Here is a 19,534-nt window from a genome sequence, read left to right as displayed (position 1 = left end):
CGGCGTGTGTCACTGCCCTCAAGGAGTTGACCCTCCGGCCCTTCTAACATGGGAAGTTGGACTGTGAAACAGGGTTGTGGTGCTGGGGGCGCTCAGAGGAGGTGTAGTCCCTGTGAGAGGCCACGGTGATGGGGCGCCCCTGGATTTCGGTGAAGAAAGGGAATTCCCGGGTGGTGTGTGCTGTGAGTGCTGCCCAAGATGCAAGGCAGGGCGACAGGCCTGGTCCTCTCACCCAACTTGGAATGACTTGGAAGGGTGCCTCAGCCTCAAGTCCCCGCACCCCAGCCTCACTCAGCTGAGGCCCTCCTTGGGGTTGCATCACAGCTCAGCCTCTCTCCTCCCTCTCCTGCTGCTTCCCCGCAGCCTGCCACAGGTACTGACCTGAGAGTGCTCCCCGTCGGACATCAGCAAGCTAATCCCTGTCTCATTCCGCTTCTTGGGGGATCCCCACTTGTGCTATTCAGATTCAGATAATAACCTGTCGCTTTGGACTGCACTTGCATCTGCAAGATTCAGACCCCTCCCTAGGTGCTGGTGATGAGAGGACAGAGATCCACATGGACGATGCCCAAGAGCCCCCTAGGGTTCTCTTTTACAGGACCTGCAGCCTGTCTGGGTCTACCCCCTTGAAATTCTTGTCTGGGATGGACATTCTCCTTGATGCCTGGTGGATGGGCAGAGAGAGAGTGTGTGTGTGGGTGTGGGTGGGGAGGTGGGGCTGTGAGTGGCAGCAGGGGTCAGGAGCAGGGAGGATTTTGAGTGGAGGCACTCCTCTTCCAAATGCCCCTGCAGCTACTCTGTGGAATGCGGAGAGGTACAGAGCATGGGAAAGGAAAGGTGGGAGGGCGTGGCTGGGAATGAGGTACCACATGGAGCAGGAGGGAGAATCAGATTCCAGGAAGGGAGTCTTTTAAGATCCTTTCCTATTGGAAAGGATTGCTGATGTACAGAATGGAGAACTCAACATCTGCAAACCTCTACTGGAAGAGTTCCACTGGGATGTACTTTCTATAGTTTCAGTGATGATAGAAGCAAGTTATTCTTTATTCCACTTTATGCATATAAAATTGTAATTTTAAAAACTGAGAACCTGCCCCCCCCCCCCCCCCCAACTGGAAGCACTGTCTTAGTATTAAAACAGCAGGCTGTGTCAATGTGAACCTGGAAAATCTGGCTGGCCAGGGCTGCGGGGGTCCCTTTACTGCTGAGCAGCTCCTGGAACTCAGGGACCCCAGGAACTGTCCTTGCACCCCAGTGACAGGAGGGTGCACACCTGGCTGGCCTATGGTTGTACAAACTTAACACTCAAACTCCCAGTGAGTTTTCTGTGTGGTGCTCTGCCCTTCTGGCTGAGTTCTCTGGCCAAGTGCTGGCCAGTTGGAAAATCAAGACTTGGCAGGGGCTGGATCTCACTAGGGGAGAGCCTCTGATCCTTCTTCAGATCTGAGGACCTGTACTGGAAAGGGTCTGGCCTGGTCCCGTGAATGCGTGGGGGTCATTCCCCTGTTTCTTCTCATTTTTAGGGCAGTGAAGAAGTGAGTGTACATTCTATTATAAGGAGGTCACAGGTTTGGAGCTATGTTCTAGAAATATTTGGCTTTGTCTCTCTGGCAAGTCCTAGTAGGAGCAATAGAAAGGGCAGACTGGGGGCAGGGAGACCAGTTTGGATGCTCCCGTGATCCGCTGCCTGGAGCCAAATTAGAATGGTGGCGAGGGGACTGGAAGAGAGGGGGTCATTCGAGAGACACTGGAGGCAGGATGTGTGGGAGGTAACAGTGGCTTCCACAAAGAGAAGTCAGACCTGATGGAACAGTGGCAGATAATGCCATTAAAACAAACTGGGAAGTCAGTTCTCACAAACCCTATGAGACAGACTTCAAAAATAGACCTGGTTTAAAATTCTAGCTCTGTTACTACTAGCTGTTACTAATATGCCGCTGGATATACATTGCCCCTTGGAGTCCAACTGGTCGTTTTTAACTTGTAAATCTGGGATGACGATGACTGCTTCCTACAGTTATTTATTGTAAAGAATGAATTTAATGAGAAAATGTCATGAGCATTTACAACAGGCCAGTACACAGTCAGCACTCAAATGGCAGTGGCTGGGTAGAGACTGATTAGTGCGATTTATGCGCTTGGGGGCGTGGGTGGGCGGGATGGACCTGCAGAGGAGAGCAAACGGTTCTGGTTGAGTGGTTCGGGGAAGGCCCAAGAGGAGTCAAGAGTTCGTGCTGATGTCTCTTCAGGTCTTCAAGGTTTTATTTATTTATTTATTTATTTATTTATTTATTTATTTATTTAATTTTTGTTAGTGAACATCCAGTGCAATATTGGTTTCTGGAGCAGAATTCAGCGATTCATCACTTACATACAACACCCGGTGCCCATCACAACAAGTGCCCTCCTTAATACCCATCACCCAACTAGCCCATCCCCCACCACCTCCCTTCCTCAACCCTCAGTTGTTCTCTGTCATTAAGAGTCACTTGTGGCTTTTTTCCCCCTCTCTCCTTTTTTTTCTTTTCCCCCTTCTCATATGTTCATCTGTATTGTTTCTTAAATTCGACATATGAGTGAGATCATATGGTTTTTGTCTTTCTCTGACTTATTTCACTTAGCATAATATACTCTAGCTCCATCCACATTGTTGCAAATGGCACGATTTCATTCTTTTTGATGGCTGAGTAATATTCCATTATATATACACACACCCACCCACCACATCTTCTTTATCCATTCATCAGTCGATGGACATTTGGGCTCTCTCCATAGTTTGGTTATTGTTGATAAAGCTGCTATTAACATCGGGGTGCATGTACCCCTTTGAATCTGTATTTTTGTATCATTTGGGTAAATACCTAGTAGTGCAATTGCTGGATCATAGGGTAGTTCTATTTTTAACTTTTTAAGGAACAGGTCTTCAATGTTTTAGAAGTCCAATTCTCTCAAGCATACAAATAAATTGATTTATAAAATGATCTCTTCTTTTTAGGGTAGATGCAAACAACAAGCATGAATACTGTTGATAATCTCTTATATTTACACAATGTTGGAATCATTTCCCTCCTTTTATTACCTTTTTAGCAGCTGCTGAGAATTTTTTTAAAGGGGGATTAAACCATAATGACATTTATTATTTAACAAGAGAATTTCAAGAATGTTATTAAGGATCCAAACTTTTTCCAACTCTCTGCTTCCCCATTCTTGTTAGGTTTTTGTTCTTATGCTTGTTGCCTCATGGTTTCACGATGGTTGCTACAGCACAAGACATCACACCTACATTCAAATCTGAAAAAAAGAGGAAGGTGGGGCAACACTGAGTTCTCTGCTACCTATCCCTTTTATCAGGAAAATAAAAAACTTTCTGGAAGACTCAGCAAAGTTTCACTGGCCAGAATTAGGACACATGGTCACTGCCAAGGATTAAAAGAGTCTGAGAAAGCAAAAATCTGGCAGAGGAAGGAGATTGCCTGATAATGATTCCCTTCCCTAGAGGTAGATTTTTAGGTAGCTGAGATCTCAGCATAAGATTCTGGCAAACCTAAAGAGTCCTGGTTTATCCAGTGACTTACCATTTAACTGTAGATCAGTGGACATTTTCATGGATGAGTAGGTAATCTCTGTTTTCTAGGAGGTAGGAGAACTGAAAGACCATTTTAATAGAAGAGATCTATTTGCCTTTTTGGTTCCCAGGACCTACAGAAGTTTTAATTCTTTTTTTTTTTTTAATCCCCCCCCACCTTTTTTTTTATTTCAGTAAACAAATAGTGGATCTTTCCATACAGATAATAACTAAAAAATACTGGTGAACTTCAAGATCAAACTTTGTTCTTAAATTTATCTATGAGTTCAGGGGTAGGCTCAATTGCATGGGAAGCCGAACCAACAGGAAGGAGGATGAAGAAGCCAGTCCCACCTCCCGCAGGAAGGGGCTTGTGCAGAAGTGATTAACAGCTGCTCTCTTCTGCCCTCAGGTTGGATGGCCAGGCCTGGCTCCTCCTCCTCATGAAGGAACACTTTCTTGACCCTTCGTGATTCAGCTGAAGATTGCTTAAGCGTTCACAGATATATACGGTAGTTTAACCGTCAAATTCTTTGTTATACAATTAATTAGAAAAATTGTACATTTGATGTGATACTCGGTGACCTCAGACTCAGGGATAAAAGAAGTTATTATAATACCTCTGCGATAATTAAGCCTGAATTAGTAAAATTAATGACAAAATAGTTACTTTTGTGAAGAGAGGCAATTACAAAATATCAATTACAAGAATCTGAAGATGGATGGTGGTGATGGTTGCACAACAGTATGAATGTATAGAATGCACTGAACTGTACACTTAAAACTGGTTAAAATGGTAAATTTATGTTATATATATTTTACCATGATAAAAAAAATCTGCTGAATGTAGTCTTGTCGAGAGATCTGCTCTAATGAATGGATAGAAAATTTGTAAAGAGAAAAACAAATCCTTGCACACCAGTGGGTATTTGTCCTTCACCATATGCTCGGTACACAGCCTGATCACAGAGTTCTCTGGGACTTTGGGCCCATATACCCAATGGCATTCTCTCCTCTGAACCCATCTCACAAACCCCTCAGGTCCACTGTGTCTCAAACTTTAGTTTTTAGTTTTCTGTGTCTTCGGGCCTCTTGTGCATGCCTTCTCCCATCTCCCCGTTGAGGACTCTAACAGGCACTCAGTGGCTCAAGCCTGAACTTGGCATCATTCTGGTATTTGACTTTTCTCTTATTCTCCATACTAAATCACCACTTTGGGTTAATTCTGTCTCCTCAGTGTTGCTCTAATCTGTCCATTTTTCTTCCCCTCCATAGTTGCCACTCTGAGGCAAATAAAGAACCAGGAACTCTCAACTCCGAATGAGCTCCTGGTATCCATTCACCATCCATGTAATCCTAAATGCCTGAAAACATTTCAAGGTGCTAAGAAGTAATTAAAATTTTTATTGTGGTAAGAACACAACATGAGATTTACCCTTTTAAAAGATTTTTTAAAAGGTTTTATTTATTTATTTGACAGAGAGACAGCGAGAGAGGGAACACAAGCAGGGGGAGTGGGAGAGGGAGGAGTAGGCTTCCCGCTGAGCAGGGAGCCCAATGCGGGGCCTGATCCCAGGATCCCGGCTAGACCCGAGCCGAAGGCAGACGCTTAACGACTAAGCCAACCAGGTGCCCCTTAAAAGATTTTTTTTAAAAGATTTATTTATTTGAGAGAGCAAGAGCACGTGAGTGGGGGAAGGGGCAGATGGAGAGAGTCTTCAAGCAGTCTCCCCGCTGAGCATGAAGCTCAACATGCTACTCGATCTCAGGATCCATGAAATCTTGACCTGAGCCAAAACCGAGTCAGACGCCTAACCAAGTGAGCCACCCAGGGGCCCCTCTTAAAAGGGCACAGTATAGTACTGTTATCTATAGGCATGATATTATACAGCAGATCTCTAGACTTACTCATCTTGTTTTACTGAAACTTTTCTTGTTTATTAAAAATCATCTTCTTAATCAAGCTAGATGATCTGTTGACCTTCTTGGATATATTATCAAATTGATTAGCAAACTGCTTTTACCAAGGCTCTCAGTCGTAATTTTTGCCAAATAGAAATGGAGTGATATCTGAACAGGATTTCTACATATGCTTAAAACCTCTTACTCTTCCATAAGTATTCACCCTTCCTCCACACACATTTAGCAGAGTAATATTAATACGGTAAGACAAAAGAATTGGAGGTCATGTCCTCAGAGCATGTTGCAGAAGATGGCTTTCTTTCAACAGTGAGTGAGCTGTCCAAGTGGGCAAGGTTATTTCAGGTGTTTTTTTTTTTTTTTTTTTAAGATTTTATTATTTGAGAGAGAGAGAAAGAGAGAGAGAGAGCGTGCATGAGCTGGGTGAGGGGCAGAGGGAGAAGCAGACTCCCTGCCGAGCAGGGAGCCTGATGCGGGACTCGATCCCGGGACTCCAGGATCATGACCTGAGCCGAAGGCAGACACTCAACCAACTGAGCCACCCAGGCGCCCCAAAGTTATTTCAGTTTTATGAATTCACTCGTCAGTCTTGTTGGACATATTTATGTGCCAGGCACTGGTGAGTACAGATATGGGACAGAATCCCCACCTGCAAGGAGTGCACAGCCTAGTAGTAGAGACAGATTTGAAAAACAAATGGTTCATGCAGTAAAGTGCTAAAAATCAAGTAAGGTGGTTTGGAGTAACTGAGGAGGGACATTCCTTGGAGCCTGGGAAAGTTTCCCAGAATGAGAAAGTAAAGATGCTCTGGAGTTGAGATCTAGTGCTAACTCCAAATCAAGCTCTTTTTCCATCTCAACTAAGAATGTAGTTAATGTGGCAGGCACTGGATTTTGAAAATCTCATTATTTTGGGGCGCCTGGGTGGCTCAGTCGTTAAGCATCTGCCTTTGGCTTGGGTCATGATCCCAGGGTCCTGGGATCGAGCCCCGCATCGGGCTCCCTGCTCGGCAGGAAGCCTGCTTCTTCCTCTCCCACTCCCCCTGCTTGTGTTCCCTCTCTCTCTGTGTCTCTCTCTGTCAAATAAATAAAATCTTAAAAAAAAACACCTCATTATTTTAATCTGCATTTCCCTGGCTACCAGTCAGATTGAGCATCTTTTCATGTTTATTGACCATTGTGTATTTCTCTTCTGTGTCTTGTCTATTCTTGCCATTTGTGGAAAATCTCTATGTTGAAGATAGACTCTCTGAGGCAGCTAGGGAACTTGTCTGATGCTCTTTGAAGGATTAATTTCCTAAATTCCACATTCGTCTCTTGACAAAAATTAGGACCAGGATGTTTTCCTAAAAGCCCCCTTGCTTCCTGGCAGTATCTGCCTTCTCTCTTCTTTGATAATCAGGCTTCCTCTTGGAGGCTTGTGATTGCTGAGGTAGGTTAGCAGGACGTGATGGGATCTGTATTGTGCAGATACTATTGTCATCTTTAATGACATAGGTTTGTTTGTTTTTTCCTGTAAAAACCAGAGAAGAAAGTCTACAGAGATGGACAGAGTTATGTGTAGGCTTGCAAACATGAACACGCCTGACAAAACGGAAGTATTTGAGTGTGCAAATCTTAAAAGAATGAGGTCCAAAGTCGTATGTGGTTTGAAGAAATGGCTACAGATAAACCACTGCATGGATTTGAGAATGACTCTCCTTCAAGTGATGGACAATGCACTACCTTCAACCTTAGATATCAATGTTTTGTTCCAGTGAACCCCGGGAACCAGCCTTTATGTTTTGCCTGACAGCAGTCAGAACACCTTTGCAATGGGCCGTGTTCTAACCTTCTGGTGGCCGGAGGACAGACTCCGAGCTGCTGAGATATGGGAGAAAGAGCACCCAGGACTTGGAGTCAGAGGCACCTGGGTGGGAGTCTTGTTTCTGTTAATCAGCTGTGTTTTGTTAAACAGTTCTCTCCACCCCTCTTGACCTTGGGTTTCTCATTGCAAAATGAGGAAGTTATCTAAGTTCTAAGTTCAAAATTTATCTAAGTTCTCTGATCTAGTCTAAGGATCAAATAATGTTGTGATAACGGATGTTTGTCTGTCTGTATGTATTCTTTTCTACTCTTCTCTTTGGCACACACAGAGCCAGGCAATAGGCTTAACTGTAGTTGGCGCCTCATACTTGCACCCTGCTTGATTATATAACGCAGTGGTTCTCAAAGATCGGTCCCCTGGCCAGCAGCAAGGCATCACTTAGGAACATGTTAGAGATGCAAATTCCCAGAATTATTAAATCAGAAACTGACTGGGTGGGGCTCAGCAATGTTTTACCTTCAGCTGATTCTAATGCTCATGGCGGTTTGAAAACCACTGAAATAGTCTCCTTCCTGTTGTGGTTCATACAGAATGAGATTTGGTGAGAGGGGAAAAAAAGTGTGTGTTTTTTTTTTTTTTTTAAAGATTTTATTTATTTATTTGACAGAGAGAGACACAGCGAGAGAGGGAACACAAGCAGGGGGAGTGGAAGAGGTAGAAGCGGGCTTTCCACTGAGCAGGGAGCCTGATGCGGGGCTTGATCCCAGGACCCTGGGATCATGACCTGAGCTGAAGGCAGACGCTTAACGACTGAGCCACCCAGGCGCCCCAAAAGTGTGTGTTTTAATGACATAAAAGCTATTTAAAGTCCCAGGAGGTGTCTTTCTTCTAATGTCAGGTTTTCCTTAAAATAGTGAATGAAATATGTTTGAGCAGGAGAATTGTTTCCTGTTTCCTACTGAAGAAAAGCACTCAAGTTCAGCTTAAGGCAGGATTTGAGATAAGCTATCAGGATGTCTACATTGAACTGAGCAGGTAACTCCTTAGCCTCTTTTCTGTTCTTTCTCTATAAATATTAATGATGAACTTATAAACTAATGGATGCTACACTAACTACTCAGCTCTGGAAGATCTGACATTATGATATTTTGCCATGCTATTATTTCTGATTAAATGTGTTTTAATTTTCTTTAAAGCCAGAGCCATTTGCCTGTGTTCATAACCATAGTGATTAAACATAATAGCTGAGCCCATTAACACATTTCTGCATATCAGTGAACATCTTGATGCTCTACCTGCCGCAGGAAGTTTGTTCCTATAACTAAGAGTATAATCATTGTGGCAAGTCTTTGTCAGGCTCATTTCTCATACACCTTAATTGTATCTTTTTATCATGCAGTTTTTGTGAGTAATAGACATTAATGAATAGTTGTACTAGTAAGAGCGTTCCATATTAAGTATTCCTAAGCTTCTAATGAGAAATGCACCAATGCTCACTAGTGTGTCTTCTGATGATCAGTAAGAGCTTTTTTTATTGTCTGTCCTTTGCTTTTGAGAAGGAACTCATTTAACTATTCAAAGTACAGCTGGTTCTCTATGCAGAATGCATCCTTTAGTGCAGGAGGATCCGATGCTTAATGACCAAAGAATTTCATTTCAATGAATTTAAAGAAAAATCAATTAAATACTATTAAAAAAATTCAAGAAAACAATTTAGGTATTATGAACAAACTATTTAACACTTCATAAAGTAAACAGTCTCCTTTTGGAGAACTGCAAAATGTGGTAGAAGGCAGGGAACTTTTATAGGTTAAAGAATAAAGAAAAAAAAATAGAAGTATCTGATTGGTTGGGGCCACAACACTTGTTTGGGGTTGGCTTGGGGTTTGGGGATTGGCTGACGGGATATATTGTGTTTCTGGTCAAATGGAGCATTTACAGGGACCCAAAAGTTATTTAAGCTCTGGTTTGCTGATAAGGCACCCCAGGCGAGGGCCGCTCCATCTTGGGCCTAGAAAGTTATTTCAACAGTACCTAACAAATGTTTGATGAAGGAATAAGTAAAAATTACTGATAAAGTTGAGACAATTAGGTGTGGTAGTACCTACTATATGTTGAGAGCCTACTATGTGTTAGGGAGTTGATTGAAGTTCTCTACTTTGATTCTTATAAAAACACTACGGGGGCTCCTGGGTGGCTCAGGTTAAGTGTCTGACTCTTGGTTTTGGCTCAGGTCATGATCTTAGGGTTGTGAGATGGAGCTCTGAGTCAGGCTCTGCGCTGGGGGTGGAGCCTGTTTGAGATTCTTTCTCTCCCTCTGCCCTCCCCAGCTTGCTCTCATGCTGCCTATCTCAAAAGAAATCTTAAAAAACAAAACAAAACGAAACAAAAACCAAAAAATCAAACACTCTGAGGCAGATATTATTGTCCTCATTTTACAGACCCCAAAGCTGTCTTTAGAGTATATCAAAATGGACATGTAATGTTTGGTGTTGGCACAGCCAATGAATAGGGGGAGAACTCAAAAGGAAGTGTGTGGCTGGTTCTATAAACTGGCATCTGAGAAAGTGGCACCCTGAATTGAAGCCTTTTTATACTTCTCTATTTGAATTACTATCCTCAATTAGGCTGACACGTTTGTCAAACTGCACTGGAAAATTGTGTGTCTCTAAGCATTCTGCTGCTGTGGGGAGACTGACAGGGAGCCATGATTCAGCGCAATGGAGAGCTCGGGTTTTGCAGGGCACTAAGGCATCAGGCAGGGTACTGAACACAGGCCACATTAAAATTCCTGAAAGCTCATCTTTAAAAAAAAAAGGGGGGGGGCGGTGCCTGGCTGGCTCAGTGGGTAGAGCATGTGACTCTTGATCCTGGGGTTGTAAGATTGTAGAGATTACTTAAAAAAAAAAAATCTTTTTAAAAAACTAAACCCCTGAGAGCTCTGAGCAGGGTAGCAGATAGGTTTGCAGTGCTTTCTTTATAATTTACTCAGTCTTTAGAATGTCAACACAAATACAGGTAAATTGTTGATAGCTGGAGTGAACCAACAGAAACCCAAAAATACAGTCTAGGGTCTTTGAGATTAGTAATACTCTTTTGTGAAGGCAAAAACGGACCTGATTATTAGAAAAAAGGGAAAGAGATTCCTATGCACAAAAATCCTAATGGAAGAAAACTAAACTGTAAAGTACGTAAATACTGGGAAATAAAGTGGACATTGAGGAATGAAAAATTATGCTGAATCCCCCACATTACTTGTATCATGCCAAACAAATGAGATGCAGATAGCATCAAACTTTATTTTGGGCACCGATGTAGTGCATTCTTTGGTGCCTTCTTGTGTTGAGATTACTTCCCAAATTCTTGCCTGGTTTCAGTGGGCTGATGAGTAACCACAGACTGAAGTGATAGCTGTCTATCCTTTTATTTATTTATTTTATTTATTATTTTTTTGTAGTTTTTAATTTTATTGTGTTAGTCACCATACAATACATCATTAGTTTTTGATGTGGTGATCCACGATCCATTGTTTTCGTATAACACCCAGTGCTCCATGCCCTCCTCAATACCCATCACTGGGCTAACCAATCCCTCCTTCCCCCTCCCCTCTAAAACCCTGTTTGTTTCTCAGAGTCCATAGTCTCTCATGGTTCATCTCTCCCTCCAATTCCCGCCCCCCCCCCCCATTTTTCCCTTCCTTCTCTTAATGTCCTCCATGTTATTCCTTATGTTCCACAAATAAGTGAAACCATATGATAATTGACTTTCTCTGCTTGACTTATTTCGCTTAGCATAATCTCCTCCAGTCCCATCTATGTTGATGTTAAAGTTGGGTATTCATTTTTTCTGATGGCTGAGTAATATTCCATTGTATATATGGACCACATCTTCTTTATCCATTCATCTGTTGAAGGGCATCTCGGCTCTTTCCACAGTTTGGCTATTGCGGACATTGGTGCTATGAACATTGGGGTGCATATGGCCCTTCTTTTCACTACATCTGTGTCTTTGGGGTAAATACCCAGTAGTGCAATTGCTGGGTCATAGGGTAGCTCTATTTTTAAATTTTTTTTTAAAGATTTTATTTATTTATTTGAGAGAGAATGAGAGACAGCACGAGAGGGAAGAGGGCAGAGAGAGAAGCAGACCCCCTGCTGAGCAGGGAGCCCGATGCGGGACTCGATCCCAGGACTCCAGGATCATGACCTGAGCTGAAGGCAGTCGCTTAACCAACTGAGCCACCCAGGCGCCCTATTTTTAAATTTTTGAGGAACCTCCACACTGTTTTCCAAAGTGGCTGTACCAACTTGCATTCTGTCTATCCTTTTAAATATTGTGTGGATCTGAATGTTTCTAACCTCCGCTCACTTTTATTTGGCCCAATTATCTGATATAAAACTGCTTTTAAAATGCGCATCTTTAGGTGGTGGATTCCATCACCTGGTACCTCTACAACAATGCTAGACCTAAGACCAAAGACCTCTGTTGCTTTCCCTTAAACAAATGTTATGATTCCATTGAACACTTGATGTTGTTCTTGATATTTCATGAATGAGTTTGCTTGGGGCAAGGATGGGAAAAGGAAAGACTTGTACATGAGTACTGTAATCTTCTGCTGAGTCTGTCTCTCCCTCCAAATCTTCTCTCCAGAATTCTCTTCAAAGATTGATATACTCTTTACGGTGGTAAGTGAGCTGCTTTACCAATCACTAGCTGAACAAATCTCAGGCCCTCACTTTTGTGTTAATTCTAATAGTTTACCTAAATCAGATCATGTTTTCTGCCTTTTTATGGTTGATGAGTATGACAGTGTGGAATAATAATAACCAATATATGAAATGAAAAAGCACATTTAGAATCCGATCTGGGACTCAGATACAAATTTTTATAACTTTTTGGCTACCCTTGGGCAAGTCATTTAAATGCAGGAATTCTTCCCTAGGGATCTTGTAAGAATCTAATGAGTCACTTAAGTGAATATGCTTTGTAAAGCAAATGTCTCACATCATACTATACAGAAAATTGCATTTTAGCGTAGAGAAGGAACTCTGGTGAAGGGTGGCCTTTGATTTTCACAGTGAAAAAGGAAGAAAGAACGTAATATGACCTGTGACATAATTAAGCTTTAAAAAGAGGCCTTTATAGTGGGATCTCACTCTATTTTTTAATGTGTTTGAGACACTTACAGAAATTAACATTTTTTTTTCCTCATTCCTCCAACTGGCAAAAGCTAACACAACAGTTACTATGAGCCAGGCACTGTACTGAGCACTTAACAGAAATGACCTCATTTCACCTTCACAACCACACTGTGAGGTCAGTGCTCTGGTTACACCCATTTTAGAGATGAGGAAACCAGGGCACAGACTAGAGAAAAATCCGTAATCAGTCACGACCGTAGCCGAGAATTTTATCCATATTCACTGCATTCAGGACTATTTATTTTATTCTGTATATTTTGCTATTTCCTCCTACTCCCATACATGAGATTCCTATCGGGGCAAGTACAGAACACTGAAGTACTTGTCAGTACTTTTGGGGGCAGAAGGAAATGCTGGACGTAGACAGTTCCCAAACCCAGGCTAATCAAACCCAGCCTGATGAGCCGTTGGTTATGCTGTGCTGACCGAATAAGCCCCGTGGGCAGCCACATACTGGGTTGGAAAGACGAGGCTACGCAAGTTTACAGAGCACGGGAGGAGGGCTGCGGGTCGCATCGAGTGTATGCCTGGGGAGCCTGCTTACCATAGTTCCTGGAACAGTTATTGCATTAAAAGGGCACATAGAGTATTTTCCAGATTTCCCAACCACAAAGTCTTTACCCCAGCTTTGGCTTCAGCCATCAAAACTTGTGGTTTGGACCTGAAACTGGAATCGATAATCTTTCTAGCACCCTGTGCTTTTTCCCACCCGCTCCAGAAGAGTTTGTGTTCCATTCTTTTAGATTGTACTGGGAGATGAATCCCTTAAGCTGTTCCATCTTTGACTACTTAGAGGTGCTAACTTGATGCGTTCTTTATACAGGGGTCTCCAAGACCTTAGCCTTCAGCAGGAGTGGCTCGTTTGGGGATGTGAAAGCACCATGGCGGCTCCCTGGGAAGCTGTTTTGGAGGCGGGCCTTTCACCGTCCCTCATAGGGAGCTTGCTAGGGGTCAGGGCGGCCTGGGCCGGTACCCAATGGCTTCAAAGGGAGCCCAGGGGCTGGAAATTCTAGTGGCGGCAAGTTTATTATGCACAGTGTGCCTAAGCTTCCCGAAATGTGTCTCAACAGGGGCCATAGCAACATATTAACTTATTTGAGGCACAATTGTCCAAAAACTTTAATTTCTTGAAAAGTACCCGTGCAGGAGGGGGATTTACTCCAACTTTGAGTTTTCCTTAACAACAGGGGCAGACTTAAAACCCTAGCTAAGGAACTAATCCAATTAATGAAGGCACTAAGCAGGAAAATGAATCTTATTTTACAAAATTGGTTGGAAAGCCCAGGATGAAAGAAACGTAGAAAGAAATAATGGTGCAACTACCTTCTCCCCCGTGGCTGCTTTGAGCATTTTGTACCCCATTTTTGTCAGTTTGTCAGCAGATCTCTTAATACAACCCACCAACCCCCAAATTCCACATAACTCAAGACAGTAATTGACTCACAAAGGAAACACACGTAATAACCAACTTTCTCTTTTTATTAGAGCGGATACAGTTGTGAAAACTGTACATTATACATTTTGGTTTCGAGGATTATAAATAAAGGAACCCACAGGTAGGGAGTTCTTTTTCACAGCAAGAAACTTTAAATAAACAAGGTCATGTTTTGTTAAGTACATTGGCAGACTTCATGTGCTTGTCCAAAATGTAGAGCACAGTATAACAACCCATTAGAAAGAGCCTTTCATGTAAAATACAGCTGTGCACGTTTTAGAAAAATACCAACAATTTGAGCTTTGTTTTTAAAAAAGCTTATAAATCATACATATATTTATAAATGGAAACAACATGCTCACTTTATAAACATATCCTTTAGTTATCTGTTACCCATTATTTCCAAAGCATTACACGTTTTAAATAAACACTTAGTAAGATTAAATATTTTATTTTTTTTAAAAAAATCCGCTTTCCCAGCATCAAGAGCTATGGGGTTAGGAAGGCGCAGTGAGAGTACGGAGACTGACACAGGAGCTTAAACGTTTCTTGGCTAAAAACGTACTTCCTAAATTTAAAAGTCAAAGCAAAATGTAAAAAATAAATAAATATACAAGTTGTAATTTTCATTTGCTCTCTTTCTGCTTTCTTCTTTATTCCATATTGGTCACACCCAGGAGTCTCAACATATTGCACTTCTGCAAAAAACATCACTGGGTTACTACCCTGCAGGTGACAAAGCATTCAGTCCACACCTGTGCTAACACGTGAGTGGTCTCTTCTGCATTGAAAAGGTAGCAAGAATCTGATTAAACCATGCAGATCTCATGAAAATATTTAGGAATAGCTAGCTCCTTCTCCACAATGTAATGTCTTAGAGAGATTTAAGATACCTTTCCTCCCCTGATTTCTTTTTAAATAATTATCTTTATAAAGACCACGTAGTGTCTCTAAGTAATAAGCATGCTTCTGAGTAATAAAGGATGAATTATAAAACAGCAAAAAAAAAAAAAAAATCAGATGTCAGAATAACAAAGGACTGCAAAAGACAAATATTTAAATAAAAACGTCTAAGCCTTTAAAATGTGAAATAAAATTACGAAAGGACTTTGAAACACACGTAAAGGCGTAAAATTGAGAAGCAGAAGTTTAACAAAGCTTTACGCTCTACCTGAATGTATTCAACAAAAATTTAAGTTGGAAGAAAAAAAAAAAAAGACCAGAGCAGTTATTAATAGCATCTTGCTTAACTTTCATGGGAATTAACATAGTCACTGACAAGATTTTATTTGGTTGTAAAGTACGTCAGCAATGAAACTGAATCCTTTAAACACTGATTACTGCAATCCATGCAACGTTTTGACTACACTTCTTAGAATTCTGTTGTCTTTCAGCTTTTAAAATTTAGCACCTCCTAAGGGCATAATTAAAACTATTTAAAATTATTTCTTAGGAAGGTATAATGCCTTCATCACTGCTAAATTTTAAACAGCCCGTTACAGGTTTAGGAAGACTAAACGGCATGAAAAAAAAAAAATGATGTATTGCTATCGCAACGAACACATCCTCTCTAGAATGTTGTTGTTTCTCTTCCTTGAGATGCAACAAGTGTGTTTCCTCCAGCCAGGACCATACACTGTAGAGGGCTATACATCCTACTTCAATAAACAGCAAGAAGGAACAGAGGCGTGCCCAAGCAAACGAAACGTTCTCTCCCAGAACATTCCAGGAGATGTTAAAGCAGCAGGTCATGGCGTAAGACTGGTGAGTGATGCCGCTACCTATTTCTTCTAATGAGATAGGAGTGAGTGTTGGAACCATGGCCGCAGCAACACAATCCTCCGACCGCATTCTTCGGGCAGTCGTTTGTTTTCCCAGCTCCCTACTAAAAACGTCAGATGGTAAAATAGTAAGGCAGCTGTTGACTTCCATCAGGAAAAAAAAAAAAAAGTGCAGCTCCATACATTTCCAGTTTAGTCACACTCTGCTAGGACAGATGGAGTAGCCAATGCCAAGAACTTCGCCGGATGGGGGCTGCTTCAGCAGATTTTAAGAGAGAACGATTATTAAGTTTTGCTCTCCAACACGGCTGCTTGCTTCAGCTCCCAGAGGACCCCAAGGCCACCAAGCATTCCCAGGGGGACCGAACAGGTCCTCTGGCTGAATTTTCCAAGTTTCATCTCTTTCGCGATCCCAGCCTAATTCCAAGCCTCCTTCCCTGAGTCTGAGTCTGACTGGGGCGTGCCATTTAAGGGGCTGATGATGCCACGGCAGAGAACTGCGGGCTAACACCGCTAGTTGTCATAACTTCACTGAAGGGTCAAAACAGTTACAGCATTAAGTAACTATGTCGAATCACATTCAGGCACAGCCAAAATTAAAGTGAAGGACAATATGCAGTTGTTTAAAAAAAAAAAGTAAATTGAAATAATGGGAAAAGAATGTTATAGATGGTGATTTTATATAGAAATTAAGGCTATGCTTACCTTTCCTAATTCCAGTCAAGTTAGAAAGTGAACAAAAAGAATGGCCAACCCGATATTCAACAGCATGACGAGGACAATCATGACTGAATTAGGGCCCTGGAAATGAAACAGAACAAAACAAGCATAATGTTTCCATGTTAATATCCACATGTAAGCAAGCTCATAAAATCAATTACCCCCCCAAAACAAACAAACAAATACATAAATAAAAACCTCAACCCCGTTGCAGTGAATGACAGCAGCTCCAAAAGGTATAAACTAAAAATAGCAATGCCGTATTTAGGTGCAGCCGTCTCCGCACTTTCACTATGAAATGAATCCAGTCCTGATTAAATCTAAAAAAAAAAAAAAATGACTGACAATCTAGTTCATTCACCTCAGAACATCTGACAACAGCAGTCTGGGTGAGAGTTCGCCATAATGGGGTGAGGGACTAATGGAGAGTGGATACGCACTTTTTGTTAAGGTGTAATTTAGATGAATTATTTCCTCATGAAGGCAATTAGAAAGTCAGACTAAAGTCTTTAGGGGTCCTGAGACCTCTCAGGAAAAATTTAGGACTCTTGCTTTTCCTGGTCAGAGTTTTGGATACCACGCCATCCTTAAAGTAAAAATTGCAAGCGGGAAGTTAAACACTTGCAGAAATGATCTTACAGGTCTTAATTCTTCACTTCTTTGCTCACAGCCACCACGTTTCAGAAATCAAGTTCTATTAAACTGCAGAATCCTGTTTTGATAAATACGGCTGTAATAAATACCAGCTAGCCAAGGTACCCAAACTTTCTTTACTTGTTTAAAAAGCCAACCTTATTGACCCATTGTTCAAGAGCTGCTCATGCTTGACCATCTTTATTACAGAGACCTGATCTTGGTATTTACTATTAAAATAGTGTCTAATTTTTTAATATTAACTGTGTTCTAAGCTGGCCTTATGAGGTGGGTGGGGTATTTTAATTGTTATTTTACAGATGAGGAAACAGTTGTACTAGATTTGAATACTGAATGAGGCTACATTGAAACAGGATAACAGAGTCCTCAAATGTGGTACTGGTGTGATTTTTGGAGGGGGGGCGGGGAGGTAAGAAAGACTGGAATTGCAATTGGTCCAGTGCTCATATTGCAAGATATAGAGCTTGGGTCACATCCTTATAGGAGGTCTCCTCCCCAGCTGGGGCCACAACCTCCCTGGCAGGGGTCAGAGTGCCCTGGTTTTCGTTTCTCATAACACTTCGCACTTTGTCACTTCTTGTTAATCTCCGTCTTTGCCCTAGACTGAGTTCCATGGTGGTGGGAGCTGTGCTTTGTTCACCACCGTGCACCCGGCACATATGGGTCACCCAATTCATCCGGGTTTTCATTATGAACACCTGCTATCTTCTGGTACTTTTCCAGGTGTTGTGGATGTGGTTGTTGACCTTATTAATTCACTGACTTAAATGAAGAACAAGGTGATTAGTAAAATCAGAGTGGGGGAGAAAAGGAAGTAAAAATGGGTATCCTTGAGATGGGGACTACTAGGAAGAAGAAAAACCCTAGTTCCTAAACCCCAAGTAAAGGGGAGGAAAAAGCACATTTATTGCAGGTCTTTATATGCCAGGCAGTGGGCTAATAATAAGTATTGTTGGGTATATGATTTTTTCTTCACAGGTGATTACAAGTTACAGAGCTCCGAGAAGGTAAGTCTTGCCCAAGGTTACTCATCCAGTTTAAGCAAATTACAAAACTAAAATTAAACTTTGTCTACTTCAGAGCTGTTTTTTTTCCCCCTATATCCCTGTATAGCTATAGGCCTTAGTTTAAAAATAATAATTTCTAATCAAGTTCTTGAAAATGGCATTTTCATCTATATCCACTGATTTCGTGGTAGCAGAAAACCAATCAAATCTTGATAGGACCAATTGTTCTTTTTAGAATAGTTGTATTCTAAGGTACTAGGAGGGTTCAAATCTATGTAACTCTTCAATAATGATTAACTTAAAATGTCTAGTGTAGGAAACATAACTCAGAAAATAATTGAAATCTTTCAACATAACTCAGCATGGAGATTAAGGAATGCTATTACTATCACAAACTTTGATTAGATTTTGCTCATGAATATATTAAGTTTGGATTCATGTAACTCTTTTGGGCCAGTGGATTTAATTCATAATTCCTGAAGACAGTGATATTAAAGATGAGGAAAAGTATATGAGGTCAGAACAACACAATGTAGAGTTTAGTGTCTTATAGTGGACCAAGGAAAAGTGGAAAAACAGAGAAAGTGCCTTCAGTGAATCTAACTTCAAAAGTCTAAGCTGTGTCTGGACTTTTAACTCCCATTTCATAAATCCTTACAAGGTTCTATGAGTTTATCTAACTTTTTGAATTCATTAGCATTTCTGGATGGAGATATATATATATGTATACATGTACATATTTATATATAAATATATAGATAGACATGTATATATATTTATCCAACTGTACAACTCCATTTATAAAGCTTTTTTAAAAGATGATTCAGTGCAGATGAGGGTAAGGCAGCAATAAAAAATTCAAACAGCAATCAGGTGGCAAATAAGTTCTGGGATGCTATGTTTAATAGGCAGATCTCAAGACGTGACCTCAGTGTTCTTCAGGTACCTAGGCTGGACACAGGGTGGAAAGCTTTAAGATGAAGTCTCATAAACATGACTGTGGTAGCCAGTTGTAGCTTAAAATAGCAAAATGAAAAAAAAAATCAGTCTTGCTTTTCAAGACTGACTGAGACAGGTGTAATAAAAGGAGTTGTAGCAGGGCAAAGTGCAAATCTGGATTGGAAGAACTTTTAGGCAGTTAGAAAATAAAGTGTGGGGAAATATGGAAATATGAAGTTCTAACTCAAGAAATGTATCTTTTCTTCAAAAGACTATTACTCATTTAAAACTGAGGAATCTTCTGAAGAGTTACTATAGTCTGTTAAATCTAAAATTTCTCTAAAAACATGAAAAGAAAAAAAATTTAGTATAAATAGGCAAGTTTATATGTATTTACTGTTTGTAGGGTTTTAGTGTGTGTGTACTTGGTTCAAAATTGACGTGACAGGGATGCCTTAATTTCCAAATAGAACTGGAAGAGAGTAATGGCTGAGAAAAAGTGCAGG

At 41.2% G+C, this 19,534-nt stretch overlaps 1 protein-coding gene across 5 annotated transcripts in view; it reads right to left on the bottom strand.

The window, feature by feature from the left end:
• Positions 1–13,950: 13,950 nt before the first annotated feature.
• JPH1 (junctophilin 1) overlaps positions 13,951–19,534 on the bottom strand; it is a 79,789-nt gene continuing 74,205 nt past the window's right edge. Inside the window, exons 5-6 of one of the 5 annotated variants that reach the window (XM_045896372.3) lie at positions 16,414–16,509; positions 13,951–16,239 (exon numbers count right to left, since the gene is read on the bottom strand). In XM_045896372.3, the coding sequence (XP_045752328.1) occupies positions 16,429–16,509 (81 nt within the window). In that variant the 3' untranslated portion in view covers positions 13,951–16,239; positions 16,414–16,428. The remainder of the gene's footprint in view (positions 16,240–16,413; positions 16,510–19,534) is intronic. The other 4 variants (XM_045896376.3, XM_045896375.3, XM_045896377.3 and 1 more) reach the window with 4 other exon arrangements.

The sequence above is a fragment of the Mirounga angustirostris genome, unplaced genomic scaffold (assembly GCF_029215605.1).
Source record: "Mirounga angustirostris isolate CCGP_5_RB_7025 unplaced genomic scaffold, mMirAng1.0.hap1 SCAF_4, whole genome shotgun sequence".
In the NCBI taxonomy this organism is placed as follows: Eukaryota; Metazoa; Chordata; class Mammalia; order Carnivora; family Phocidae; genus Mirounga; species Mirounga angustirostris.
Note: the sequence above shows the minus strand (reverse complement) of the source record. Positions and strands in the feature narration are given on the sequence as shown.